Here is a 14,578-nt window from a genome sequence, read left to right as displayed (position 1 = left end):
CAGCAGTGGCCCCAAAGAACCAGCACTGTCATTTCTGGAACATTTCCCGAGAGATCCCAAGCATGCCCTACAAGAGGACATTAGAAGCACCTCACTGATCCCGTCACACCAAGACTGGGTGGCTCAGCACGAGGCCAGGGGATGGCCTGATTGCAGACATCAGTGAATCATAGAATACCAGGGTTGGAAGGGACCTCAGGAGGTCATCTAGTCCAACCCCCTGCTCAAAGCAGGACCGATGCCTAATTAAATCATCCCAGCCAGGGCTTTGTCAAGCCTGACCTTAAAAACTTCTAAGGAAGGAGATTCCACCACCTCCCTAGGTAACGCATTCCAGTGTTTCACCACCCTCCTAGTGAAAACGTTTTTCCTAATATCCAACCTAAACCTCCCCCACTGCAACTTGAGACCATTACTCCTCGTTCTGTCATCTGCTACCACTGAGAACAGTCTAGAGCCATCCTCTTTGGAACCCCCTTTCAGGTAGCTGAAAGCAGCTATCAAATCCCCCCTCATTCTTCTCTTCCGCAGACTAAACAATCCCAGTTCCCTCAGCCTCTCCTCATAAGTCATGTGTTCCAGTCCCCTCATCATTTTTGTTGCCCTCCGCTGGATTCTTTCCAATTTTTCCACCTCCTTCTTGTAGTGTGGGGCCCAAAACTGAACACAGTACTCCAGATGAGGCCTCACCAATGTCGAATAGAAGGGAACGATCACGTCCCTCGATCTGCTGGCAATGCCCCTACATATACATCCCAAAATGCCATTGGCCTTCTTGGCAACAAGGGCACACTGTTGACTCATATCCAGCTTCTCGTCCACTGTAACCCCTAGGTCCTTTTCTGCACAACTGCTGCCGAGCCATTCGGTCCCTAGTCTGTAGCGGTGCATGGGATTCTTTCGTCCTAAGTGCAGGACTCTGCACTTGTCCTTGTTGAACCTCATCAGATTTCTTTTGGCCCAATCCTCTAATTTGTCTAGGGCCCTCTGTATCCTATCCCTACCCTCCAGCGTATCTACCTCTCCTCCCACTTTAGTGTCCTCTGCAAACTTGTTGAGGGTGCAATCCACACCCTCCTCCAGATCATTTATGAAGATAATGAACAAAACCGGCCCCAGGACCGACCCTTGGGGCACTCCACTTGATACCGGCTGCCAACTAGACATGGAGCCATTGATCACTACCCATTGAGCCCGACAATCTAGCCAGCTAGACAGTGGCCAGGCCAGGGAGCTGCAGGTGCTGAGACAGCCAGCTCTCCTCTGGGAGCCTTTGCCACAATCTGAGTGCCCTGGTGATGCCACGAAGCAGAAGTGGCAAACCCCAGCCAGGGTACAATCCTGCTCTGGGCTCCCTGGGTGCAAAGTGCTGCCTTCTCAGAGTGTTGTTCCCACCAGCTACCACACAACTGCTGTTAGCAAGCTTCCTGCATTTCCTTAGCAGACTCTGGTCCCTCGCCCTGCCTTGATACATGCCTGAGTGAGAGTTAAGCAGGAAATTATCTCCTGCCTCCAGAACTCCCTGACAAGCTGGTCCCCCGCAGGGATGGACGTGCTCCAGCTGAGCCCAAGGAAAGCCTAGCCAGCAAGTCACTGACCCATACTGTGACTGGCATGAAAGAACTTGCCGCATGGCCACCAGCTGGTGCGTCCTGTGCTCAGCATGGACGGAGCTATGTTTGAAAACACAGACAAACCTGAACAGACCAGCCTTGACCCCCTGTAGACAAGCCTGAACTGGATGGTCAATGTATGGTGACGTGTTTGAAGCAACCTTTACTGGAGGGCAAGGATAGCCTGGCCTTAGGCATGGCGCCAGACCCCCGAGCCTGCCAACTGGGGTCACAGTCTAGTAGGGCGCCATTTGGGAGTGGGGAGTGTCTCAAACACAGCTCCATCTACAGCATCTTCATGTAGCTGGGCCTGCTCAAAGGACACCTCTAAGTGAAGCAGAGGGGCTGAGTGCTCACCAATAGCCACCAGCCAGATGGGCCCGAGTGGATGGTCTCCATGAGGAAGCCCTGCTGAGGAGCAGTTTGCCCTCTGAATAGCAGCAGGAGGCTTCTAAACCATCATCCACCAGACTGTAAGATGTTGTTCCAGGGCCCCACAAGCGGGAGTTCTTCCCCTTTTTCCACACACACACTTAACCCTGAAGGAGTCACAAGCCCTGGTATTACAAGATCAATGACATGCAAAGGGTTTGCTTCCGACACCAGCAGTAGCTTCAACAGTCCTTTAGATATGGCCGAGCCCTGGTGGGCACCAGGTGTTCCACTGCAGATAGAATCTCGCTGTGGCAGCAGGCAGAATTCCAGCCACTGCTGCGACACTGTTTATTGAGGGGCTAATGCGAAGGCAGGTGCCTGGAGCTGGCAGCCCAGAGAATGGCTGGGAAGTAGCATAGAGGACAAGGCAGCATGCACAGAGCAGTGAACCCAAGTGGAGAAGGCTCTAGGCCTGAGCTGCAGCCTTTGTTCTGGGTAAAGATGGGAGGGGAGTGCTGCGATGTCCCATGCCCTGGGATCAAAGCCATTGGCTGTTCACTGTCTGTGCAATGCGGTTAGCTCCGCATTACTGCGTGAGCGAGGATGGCACAGCCTTCCCTGGGGAGGGAGAAGGAGCATGCTTAGCTTTCTAGGGAAGCTGCTTCTGTAGCATGGAAATTACACTGATGGGCCATCAGACCCAAGGCTCAGTCCTTTCAAGGCAGACAGCATCTCACCTGAGCTGTTCCACTGGGGGGCTGTCTGGTTTCTTCACGCTGCTGGAGAGAACACCATGCATTCTGGCTTGGTGGCGCTGCAAGTGATGCTTGTGGCGGAAGGCAGAGCCACAGGAATGGCATTCAAACTGCCCTGGAGTGACATGGGCTTGAAGATGCGCTCTCAGCAGCACCTCGCTCTGCAGGCAAAAGGCAGATGTGATGCACTAGGACAAAAGCAGCTGCAGCAGCCATCGCTTCTCAGCTCCCAAGTAAAGAGGAGCCATATCCTCACTCCGAATGGCAGGGGCAGGGTGCCAGCACCTGGGCTGATCAATAGGGGATGGACACTCCCTTCAAACTGAAGAGACCCAGGGGTCTCCTTGTGCAGGAAAAGGTGATGGATTTGGAGCCTTTCACCTCTAGGTGGCTAGTGTGAATCCAGCCTAGACAAGCCACCACGGTCCTCTGTTAGTAGCTGGTGGCTCGTGGGAATTGAGTGCTGGGCTCACACCACCCAAACCAGCACCCAACAGGCCACTTTGTGGGTAGCCCAGATAGAGAGGCCTAGGACCGAAGGAGCTGAACTTCCATCTGTCTAATAAAGGCAGTAACTCTACATCAGAACTAGAGCATGGTGGCAGGGGGCAGAGCAATCCTGGGGACGCTGGCACTGCTACGGGCCATGCCATCCCTACTCTGTAGGCAGAGGGCTTCAGTCTCCAGAGATGCTAGGAGGTGAGACCCCAAATATCGCATCCAATGAAGTGAGCTGTAGCTCACGAAAGCTTATGTTCAAATAAATTGGTTAGTCTCTAAGGTGCCACAAGTACTCCTTTTCTTTTTACAAATATCCCAAGGTAATTCGTGAGAAAGGGGCTCTTTCCTTGCCAGTAGCTGGACTGGGAGCTGCTGGCCGTGTCAGGCTGCATTTGTCTAGTTACTAGCCTGCACCGCCAAAGACCCGGAATTTGGCTTGCACTTCCCAGGTTGTCCGAGGCTCTGAATGCGAGGCAGCTGGGATGCAGCCAGCACTCAGCCTGCCAGGGAGTCCCTTACCTCTGCTGCCCTCTGTCTTCACCAGAGAAGGAGGGGGATTAGTATGGTCCCAGCTACAGCGAAAACCATCCTAACTGCAAAATACCCTCAAACTCATTCAACAACTGCTCCTTCCAGGGCTACAAGCGTTTACCCAACACATACTAGCTGGAGGTGGGCAGAGAGGAGGGCTGGGTTATGTGCTGGGGAGAAGCCCAGGTCCCCCACAGCTGCAGGAAAGGCAGCAGGAGCTAGAATTTCTAGCAGGGTGCTGGACCCTCTAATATCCATATCCACCAAACCAGAATCTCTCCCTCCATCATCAGCTGCTGGGAAAAGGATGGAGCTTCCTGCTTCTTCTACCCCAGTCCAGAGCCTCCTGGCTGCCACTGGGGCGGAGGAGGGGGGAGTTCTAAGCCCTGCCTGTTTGAGCTGCAGCGTGCCTGTCTCTCTCTCTCAGAAGCCATGTCATTGGGAGCAGGAGAAGTGAGTGTGTTGGATCATACTAAAGAAGTTCTGTATTAAAATCACAAATGAGTTTGATTCCCCATAGTTTAAATTCCAGGGTATTACTAATTAAGAGGTCTCTTGGTTTTTGGTCTCTTGTTTTTAGTGTTTCTCTCTCTCTCTCTCTGTGAAACTTGCAAGCTGCTAATTGTGTTAGTACATCCTAAGACAGAGTCTGTTCTCAAAGCAATATTTTGTAACAACAGAAACAGCACACAGAGACTCCCCGCCCTTTTGTTGTATTCATCTCGCTGTATTCACGATTGTGATTAAAATAGAGATAGAGGATGTATGTGATGGATGCTTGGTGTGGATAATAAATGAATGATCAGGGAGGTGCCAGCCTAAGAATCCAGTGTTGATCGGCCGAAGAAGGCGTCAAGTGGAAACAACCAGAGGACCCCTGGAGGGGAGACTGGAATCCACCCAACAGCCTCAAGGACGGGAGAACAGAAGAACAAGATAACATCTGTCAGCACGGAGCCGTCAGGAATGTGCCATCTGCTGATTGATTCAGCAACAGCATGATGAAGCAATTCCCATAGCCTGGCATAGGAACAGAGCTTCCCTGCTGTTCCCCAAATGGCTGCAGGGGCTCCAGGGGAGCAGCATTAATGCCCCCCACCGGCACCAGGTGGGGATCTGCACCCTTACCTTAAACCTCCAGCCACAGTGTGGGAAGCTGCAGCGACAGGGCCGCTCTGCATCGTGCACCCTCATGTGTTTGTTGAGCGTGGAGCGGTCCAGGTAGGCACAGTGGCAGACCCCGCAGGTCACTGTCCCCTGGCGGTGCTCCTGCCGGTGCAGCCATGCCACCGCGCTGACCGCTGACTGGAAGCTGCACTGCTGGCACTGGTGCAGTCGCCGAGGGGAGGCTGTCCGCTGTGTGCCACAGAAAGGGCTGCAGCCGGCTTGGTGGGTGCTGGTATGAAGCTGGAGTATGCGCTTTCTAGTAAAGCCCTTCTTGCAAACTGGGCAAACAAACTTCTTCCCATGGGGTCTTTCCAGAGGCCTCCCAGATTGGTGCTTCTGGGAGCCACTTCTGCATCCCACGGACTTCACATACGTCTCGTGGTCAGCCACACTCATGACTCTCTCCATCCCCTGCAATGCCAGCTGGGGCAGCGGCAGGCATTTGGTGCCAGGGAGCACAGCACGCACGTGGCCAACGAGCCCCTCCTTGGAGTAATACTTCTGGACACAGTGCAAGCACTTTAAGACCATCCGGCCATAATCAAACGCTCTCCCTTTGACAGTCTCTGTGGTCAGGATGAAATGCACGTCTGTGCCCGGATCAGCCGGCTCAGTGTCTGGGATCTCTGGGCCCGGTGCCATCTCGGGGCCAACAGGTGAGGCTGGGCTGGCAGCGGTGCCGTCCCAGGTGCTGGGGTCCCACCTCTGCAGCTGGTGAAGGGTTCGATAGTGGTAGAGCAGGACGGTGTGGGAGGAGAAGGCTCTCGCACACAGCTTGCAGCTGTAGACACTGCCACCCTGCACATCTGGGGGAGAGGAGAGAGTCAGACACGCTAAAGGGGAAGTGCTAACCAGGCTCATGGGGGTGTCTGAACAGAGGGTTTCACAGTCCCAGGGCAGCCAACACTTCAGCAGGGGTTCTCCAACCTATGGCTAACCTACGCGTGCAGGAAAGGCCATTCTGGCTCCAGGGGATCGATCATGCAGAGGTTCCCAGGCCGGGCTGGTTATGAAGCGGCTACTTGGATGATGCAGCAGAGGCGGCAGCCCAGGGAGGACTCAGCTGGTGTCACGAGAACACACAGCCCAAGGAGAGTCCAGGAAAGGTTGGAAAATGGAGGGTTATGAGCAACGTTCCTTCTGTGCTTCCCCTGCTCGAGCCAGGCACTGCACCAGCTCTGTTCATAGCAGCCAAGTGCTGCCATCTAACCTGCCCTCGTTAGCCTTTGCAGTCAAGGTCATGAACTATTTCACTCTGGACCAACTTAAGAGTCAGGCACTTTCCAGGGGAGCGGGGTGTGCAGGAACCCAGGGGGTTTGGTTCTCTAGTCTCCTGAACTAATGCCCCCTGACTGTGCAGCAGGCTCCCCCCAGCAGCAGAGCCTAGCAATGAAGCATGAGAAGGAAAAAGCCTAGCATGACTCTCAGCTCTGGGACTGAGCACGCAGGGCTGGCACAGTGCAGGTGCTCTGAAGTCAGTGAACAAGGCCTGCCCTACGCTAGAGTTAGGATGATGCAAGGCAGCTTACGTCGACATAACTCTGTAGCATCTACACTGAAATTTCATTCCCAGTGATGTAACTCACCCACTACGCTGACTTAATAACTCCACCTCCATTAGAGATGTAGAGTCAGTGTTGATGTACTAGGTCAATACAGTGCCAGTGCAGACATTGCGTTGCTTACATTGACTGTTGCTGGCTTTCAGAAGCTGTCCCACAATACCTCACACTGACAGTACAATTGGTACAAGTGCACCTGGTGGGGACGCACACCGCTGACACCAGGAGCAAAGCGGAGACACGCACAAGCCATGTAATTACTGTGGCGGCTCTATGTCAATGTAAGTTAGGTCAACTCAATTCATAGTGTAGATGCTGCCTGACTTACGGTGGGTCTTGTGCAGAATGAAGGGCTTTATCTCTGAGAACTGGCGCAGACATGTCCCGCATACCAAGATATAGAATCATAGAATATCAGGGTTGGAAGGGACCTCAGGAGGTCATCTAGTCCAACCCCCTGCTCAAAGCAGGACCAATCCCCAATCAAAGCAGATATCATGCTCCAAGCTCCTACTGAGGCCCAGGCCTGCACATGAGAGGAGGCAAAGCTGAAGGACTCTTACATCTGGGCAGGAAAAGGGCTAGAGAAAGCCTGCTCTTGCAATAGCCATGTTACTTGGAGGAGACTACCAGACGCGGATGGGTAACAGAGGCTTCCCTGACTCCACCCCATGGCTGGGAGGAGCCGCTAGTGGGTGCCTAAGCCTTACTGCCCTCCACTGCCCCAAGAGCCAACAGGACTGGAAAATAAAAGTCCCAGGTTTTTCCCCCTGTTCTGCAACTGACTTCTTTATGCAGGAAAAGTTACCAATACCAGTTACGGGTCCCCTCAGCCAGAAAATGTATTTTCGCTGGCTCCTTGGTCTCGCCTGTGCTCTCCAATGCTCTCCCTGCAGCAAGAAGGAAGAAGCCACCTGACTGGAACACAGAGTCAGGATCCGAGCCCGGGGGGGGCGGGAACTGGGACAAGAAGCCCATGGGGAGACTGGGATGACAAGGACAAGCTAGAGGAGCCAGGGCAGACAGGGTCAGGGCTTTTTGGGGATCAGCACAGAAGGGTCTGTGGCCCCCAGAATGTGGATTAGAACCCAGAACTCCTGAGTCTCAGCATTGCTGTACTGTCAGCTGAACGAAGCAGGGTTCCTAGGGAAAAGCTAGCACATGATCACGTCATTAAAGACTACGTAATAATCCACGACACAAGGAGGCTGAACTAGGTTTGCACAGGCAACCTGAATTCTGGCACATCCAAATTTTTAAGTGCTTGACTCTGCAACCTTAACGTTCTCTTAACACAGGGTTGTTTTTTTCCCCAGGGGGGGAGGGGGGATTAAATGTATTCTGTTTACAGTAACAGTGCTCTTTCAGCAACAGAATGTCACTGCATGGAAGAGAGGACCTCACGGATGAATATTACTCGGGTTGCTGGCTCATTGCAATACTGGCATTCCATACCTCAAGTGTACAGAACTCAGCCAGGCAACTGCCTCTGCTGCTGGGCTGGGTATTGGGATGTGCCGCAACTTACCACCCTGCTGAGCCTGCTTGGACATCACCAATTATCCTTCTTCAGCCAAACCCTGGTGCTGCTGCTCACCAAAGCCTACAGTGTAAAAAGCACAAAATGAGGCCCAACTTTAAAGGCATATATCAGCATAGGAGACAGTTTGATAAACAGGACTCATGGAGGTAAACAACAGCACCAGTAAAGTACAGGGTAGACACTGTGCATGTGTCCCCCACACAGCTGGACTAATACACGGCAATTCTCTTCCTGGGTCCCCACCCACAGCTTTACTAACTGCACCTCAGGTCTGATCTACAGCAAACCTCCATCAAAAAAATGGATCCCCCCCTTCCACTGCCATTCAAGTCTGGAGAAGAATAAATCATTCACATTTCCTTTTTAAAAAGTCAGCTTTGCATCAAGCAAGGCTAAGACCACAATAAAGAAAGTCACACTCATGCTTCAGGGGGGCAGACGGTTGCCCATAAGTGTTGGGAAGCAATTCCAGCCAACGTACACAATTGCACAGCTATCCAGTATGGGTTCCTTTCATCCTTCCTTTGAAGTTTACAAGAAGTGGAAGATTGGACAAATGACGAGGGAAAAGTATAAAAATATTGCTCGGGCATGCAGGAGTGAAATCAGGAAGGCCAAATCACACCTGGAGTTGCAGCTAGCAAGAGATGTTAAGAGTAACAAGAAGGGTTTCTTCAGGTATGTTAGCAACAAGAAGAAAGTCAAGGAAAGCATGGGCCCCTTCCTTAATGAGGGAGGCAACCTAGTGACAGAGGATGTGGAAAAAGCTAACGTACTCAATGCTTTTTTTGCCTCAGTCTTCACGAAGAAGGTCAGCTCCCAGACTACTGCACGGGGCAGCACAACATGGGGAGGAAGTGACCAGCCCTCTGTGGAGAAAGAAGTGGTTCGGGACTATGTAGAAAAGCTGGACGAGCACAAGTCCATGGGGCCGGATGCGCTGCATCCAAGAGTGCTAAAGGAGTTGGCAGATGTGATTGGCCATTATCTTTGAAAACTCATGGTGATCGGGGGAAGTCCCGGACTGACTGGAAAAAGGCTAATGTAGTGCCCACCTTTAAAAAAGGGAAGGAGGAGGATCCTGGGAACTACAGGCCAGTCAGCCTCACCTCAGTCCCTGGAAAAAACATGGAGCAGGTCCTCAAGGAATCAATTCTTAGAGGAGAGGAAAGTGATCAGGAACAGTCAGCATGGATTCACCAAGGGCAAGTCATGCCCGACTAACCTAATTGCCTTCTATGATGAGATAACTGGCTCTGTGGATGAGGGGAAAGCGGTGGACGTGTTGTTCCTTGACTTTAGCAAAGCTTTTGACATGGTCTCCCACAGTATTCTTGCCAGCAAGTTCAAAAATATGGGCTGGATGAATGGACGATAAGGTGGATAGAAAGCTGGCTAGATTGTCGGGCTCAACGGGTAGTGATCAATGGCTCCCTGTCTAGTTGGCAGCTGGTATCAAGTGGAGTGCCCCAAGGGTTGGTCCTGGGGCCGGTTTTGTTCAATATCTTCATAAATGATCTGGAGGATGGTGTGGATTGCACTCTCCTCAAGTTTGCAGATGTCACTAAAGTGGGAGGAGAGGTAGAATCATAGAATATCAGGGTTGGAAGGGACCCCAGAAGGTCATCTAGTCCAACCCCCTGCTCAAAGCAGGACCAAGTCCCAGTTAAATCATCCCAGCCAGGGCTTTGTCAAGCCTGACCTTAAAAACCTCTAAGGAAGGAGATTCTACCACCTCCCTAGGTAACGCATTCCAGTGTTTCACCACCCTCTTAGTGAAAAAGTTTTTCCTAATATCCAATCTAAACCTCCCCCATTGCAACTTGAGACCATTACTCCTCGTTCTGTCATCTGCTACCATTGAGAACAGTCTAGAGCCATCCTCTTTGGAACCCCCTTTCAGGTAGTTGAAAGCAGCTATCAAATCCCCCCTCATTCTTCTCTTCTGCAGACTAAACAATCCCAGCTCCCTCAGCCTCTCCTCATAAGTCATGTGCTCTAGACCCCTAATCATTTTTGTTGCCCTTCGCTGGACTCTTTCCAATTTATCCACATCCTTCTTGTAGTGTGGGGCCCAAAACTGGACACAGTACTCCAGATGAGGCCTCACCAGTGTCGAATAGAGGGGAACGATCACGTCCCTCGATCTGCTCGCTATGCCCCTACTTATACATCCCAAAATGCCATTGGCCTTCTTGGCAACAAGGGCACACTGCTGACTCATATCCAGCTTCTCGTCCACTGTCACCCCTAGGTCCTTTTCCGCAGAACTGCTGCCTAGCCATTCGGTCCCTAGTCTGTAGCGGTGCATTGGATTCTTCCATCCTAAGTGCAGGACCCTGCACTTATCCTTATTGAACCTCATTAGATTTCTTTTGGCCCAATCCTCCAATTTGTCTAGGTCCTTCTGTATCCTATCCCTCCCCTCCAGCGTATCTACCACTCCTCCCAGTTTAGTATCATCCGCAAATTTGCTGAGAGTGCAATCCACACCATCCTCCAGATCATTTATGAAGATATTGAACAAAACGGGCCCCAGGACCGACCCCTGGGGCACTCCACTTGACACCGGCTGCCAACTAGACATGGAGCCATTGATCACTACCCGTTGAGCCCGACAATCTAGCCAGCTTTCAGGTAGATACGCTGGAGGGTAGGGATAGGATACAGAGGGCCCTAGACAAATTAGAGGATTGGGCCAAAAGAAATCTGATGAGGTTTAACAAGGACAAGTGCAGAGTCCTGCACTTAGGACGGAAGAATCCAATGCACCGCTACAGACTAGGGACCAAATGGCTCGGCAGCAGTTCTGCAGAAAAGGACCTAGGGGTTACAGTGGATGAGAAGCTGGATATGAGTCAACAGTGTGCCCTTGTTGCCAAGAAGGCCAATGGCATTTTGGGATGTATATGTAGGGGCACTGCCAGCAGATTGAGGGACATGATCGTTCCCCTCTATTCGACATTGGTGAGGCCTCATCTGGAGTATTGTGTTCAGTTTTGGGCCCCACACTACAAGAGGGATGTGGAAAAATTGGAAAGAGTCCAGCGGAGGGCTACAAAAATGATTAGGGGACTGGAACACATGACTTATGAGGAGAGGCTGAGGGAACTGGGATTGTTTAGTCTGCGGAAGAGAAGAATGAGGGGGGATTTGATAGCTGCTTTCAACTACCTGAAAGGGGGTTCCAGAGAGGATGGCTCTGGACTGTTGTCAATGGTAGCAGATGACAGAACAAGGAGTAATGGTCTCAAGTTGCAGTGGGGGAAGTTTAGGTTGGATATTAGGAAAAAGTTTTTCACTAGGAGGGTGGTGAAACACTGGAATGCATTACCTAGGGAAGTGATGGAATCTCCTTCCTTAGATATTTTTAAGGTCAGGCTTGACAAAGCCCTGGCTGGGATGATTTAGTTGGGGATTGGTCTTTGAGCAGGGGGTTGGACTAGATGACCTCCTGAGGTCCCTTCCAACCCTGATATTCTATGATTCTAAGCATCATGCAGCAGCCAATGCTGGAGGCAGAGGTCTGATCCAGTACAGCAACAACTATGGATTTGTACAGTGCTCATGTTCATAGCCCCCAGAGCACCCTGATAAAAGTCAAACTAAACTGCTGGAAAGGCAAGCTGGGCCATTACTCAGTGGATCCAGGAACTGCTGCAAGGTATGTACCGATGGATCTTTCGTTTTGTACAGTGCTAAGATACTTTGGTGATGGGTATTTTAGTACACCCTGACCCAACAGGCTTCTTCTCCTGCCCACACACAAACACACACAGAAATAAAAGCAGCTTCAACCTGGCCTGGAGAACTGTCAAAACTAGGGGAGAGCACTCGGGTTTATAACAGCAAAGGCCCTGTCTTGTTGAGATTATAGTCTGGGATGGACAGAAGTTCCACCCACACTGATCTCAAGTGCTGACTGGAGATACGACCAGAGTTCCTAAGAGACTGGCAGCTGTCCTAACCTATCAACAGTAAAACCCTGCAGATTGCTAGTACAGGTATCCCCATCTGCAGCCAATGCAGACTGCGGGATTTGCATTTTTAGAGTTATCATGGCAATGTCCACACACAGAAAGAAGGGTCACAGCCACAGAGTTTTTCAAGAATGAAAAAAACCTCTTCTGACCACCACTGGGACACATCTACATTCAGCTCCTGGAGAAAAGTGATCACCCATGTCCACTCCTAGCTATGATCGCATTCAACTAAATTGCTCAGAGCAAATCCAAAAAGGGAAAAGGCAGTCACCAACCAGGTAGATCCTCCAGGCATGAGACAAATGCTGTGTAGAAATGTGACAAGCTCAGTAGTTTTCAGATTCACTAGATGTTTACCGGAAGCCTCTTTTCCAAGAGCACCAGCCTGGGCTGTCTCTGAACAGGATTCTCTGCTGACACCTTGTGGTACTAGGCTTTGTACTATGCTTGGGAGTCTAGCCTGGAACACCCAATTCTCCTAAACTTTCTTTTTATGTTGTAGGACTAGGGATCAGCCTCTTTGGGTTAAAGAAAGGGACTCAACTTTTCAGCTGGAGAGCTCAAAACTATTGACAAAGGTGGAGTCACATCCCCATTTTTACATAGGGAAACTGAGGCACAAAGAAGCAAAATTACTTGCCTAATATCACATGGAAAGTCAATAACAGAGACAGGAAGAAATCCCAGACACCTGACTCTCTACTGTCCTGCATCTTTAAAAACTGTGGAGAAAAATTAAGCCCCAGCGATATCAGTAGTCATATAGTACAGATATGTGGTTTTCAGAGCAGGTAATTCTGGTAGCATCCCGACAAAGTGTGGCCCAGATTCAAGAAGCACTGTAACGAACAACCTACTTAAGTGCCACTGAAGTCAGGGAGACTTTTCGGGGGGGGGGGGGGGGGGGGCTCACAGTGAAGCAGAACAGCCTCCCCCCAGCACAGTACAGCACAAGCCGGGATGTGTAACAAGGCTGAGTTACCAGGACCGGGGACCCATCAACTCTGCAGTGGCTAATGTTTGGTTACACACAGACAGGGCGGCAGATCTCAGCAGCCCCCAAATGCAGGCAAGGGCCATACCGGGCTCATACCGCCCTGCTTTGAGATAACAGTTCTCGCTACCCCAGCGCTTGCTGCCTGGCTGGGGGTGGGGGCTGGGAGTGGCGCCCATCAAGCCCTGACTCGCTGCCCAGGCTCTCCCCTGTTTTCCTAGAGCCCCAGCAGCTCCTGGAGTCCTGCGGCTGGGGGAGCCGCTCAGGCTGTGCTGAAAAAAAAGAGAAAGGGATGTCTCCAGTCAGTCTGGTGACTGGGGGTGAAAGCGGGGGGAGGGAGAGTGGAGATGAAAGGGAAGGTGGCCGGGCCCGGGGCGGGGGGCGAGAAAAGGGGGCGGCCGTGCCCACAGCGGGGCGGGGAGCGAGAAAAGGGGGCGGCCGGGCCCACAGCGGGGCGGGGCGGGGGGCGAGAAAAGGGGGCGGCCGGGCCCTCAGCGGGGGGGGCGAGAAAAGGGGGGCGGCCGGGCTCACAGCGGGGCGGGGCGGGGGACGAGAAAAGGGGGCGGCCGGGCCCACAGCGGGGCGGGGGGCGAGAAAAGGGGGCGGCCGGGCCCTCAGCGGGGGGGGCGGGGGGCGAGAAAAGGGGGCGGCCGGTCTCATAGCGGGGCGGGGGGCGAGAAAAGGGGGCGGCCGGGCCCACGGCGGGGCGGGGGGCGAGAAAAGGGGGCGGCCGGGCCCACGGCGGGGCGGGGGGCGAGAAAAGGGGGCGGCCGGGCTCACGGCGGGGCGGGGCGGGGGGCGAGAAAAGGGGGCGGCCGGGCCCACGGCGGGGCGGGGCGGGGGGCGAGAAAAGGGGGCGGCCGGGCTCACAGCGGGGCGGGGCGGGGGGCGAGAAAAGGGAGGACGGGCGGCCAGGCCCCCCATGTTGTCTCGTTAGTGGCCCGGGCCCCGCCGCTCCCCCAGGGCAGCCCGCAGCCCCCTACCCCCTGCGCGCCGGCCCCCGGGCTCGAGCACGTCCGGCGCACCCAGAGCTACTTCCGGGTCATGGCCGAGCCGGGACGGGACGGCGCCGCGGGGCGCATGCGCTGTGCCCTGCGCTGGAGAGCGCCCGTCGCGAGCCGGGCCGCGCGCGGAAGGCGCACGTGGCCGGACAGACGCCCCCTGCTGCGGCGGGTCCGCAGGGCTGAGCTGCGGGTGTCGCCTCTGCCCCCTGCCGGCCGCGGGGGCGCCGCGGGCTCAAGGAAGCGTCGCGTCGCTGCGCGCCCGGCGCCTCTGAAGCTGGTCCCCGGGGCAGCCCCTGGCCGGGCAGAGACACCAAGCCGAGCCGGGGATGCCCTGGCCGGGCAGAGACACCGAGCCGGGGGTGCCCTGGCCGGGCAGAGACGCCGAGCCGAGCCGGGGGTGCCCTGGCCGGGCAGAGACGCCGAGCCGAGCCGGGGGATGCCCTGGCCGGGCAGAGACGCCGAGCCGAGCCGGGGATGCCCTGGCCGGGCAGAGACGCCGAGCCAAGCCGGGGATGCCCTGGCCGGGCAGAGACGCCGAGCCGAGCCGGGG

The 14,578-nt window shown here is 53.9% G+C and overlaps 1 protein-coding gene across 7 annotated transcripts in view; it reads right to left on the bottom strand.

Moving 5' to 3' along the window:
* Window positions 1-14,071, bottom strand: part of LOC114020541 (zinc finger protein 648) — a 29,288-nt gene extending 15,217 nt beyond the window's left edge. For 2 of the 7 annotated variants that reach the window (XM_037878017.1, XM_043525911.1), the window contains exons 1-2: window positions 4,904-8,681; window positions 2,726-2,904 (exon numbers count right to left, since the gene is read on the bottom strand). In XM_037878017.1, coding sequence (XP_037733945.1) covers window positions 2,726-2,904; window positions 4,904-5,803 — 1,079 coding nt within the window. In that variant the 5' untranslated portion in view covers window positions 5,804-8,681. Of the gene's footprint in view, window positions 1-2,725; window positions 2,905-4,903; window positions 8,682-12,305; window positions 13,411-14,007 lie in introns of those variants that run through there. The other 5 variants (XM_043525913.1, XM_043525912.1, XM_043525914.1 and 2 more) reach the window with 5 other exon arrangements.
* Between the last annotated feature and the right edge of the window lie 507 nt (window positions 14,072-14,578).

The sequence above is a fragment of the Chelonia mydas genome, chromosome 12 (genome assembly GCF_015237465.2).
Source record: "Chelonia mydas isolate rCheMyd1 chromosome 12, rCheMyd1.pri.v2, whole genome shotgun sequence".
In the NCBI taxonomy this organism is placed as follows: domain Eukaryota; kingdom Metazoa; phylum Chordata; order Testudines; family Cheloniidae; genus Chelonia; species Chelonia mydas.
Note: the sequence above shows the minus strand (reverse complement) of the source record. Positions and strands in the feature narration are given on the sequence as shown.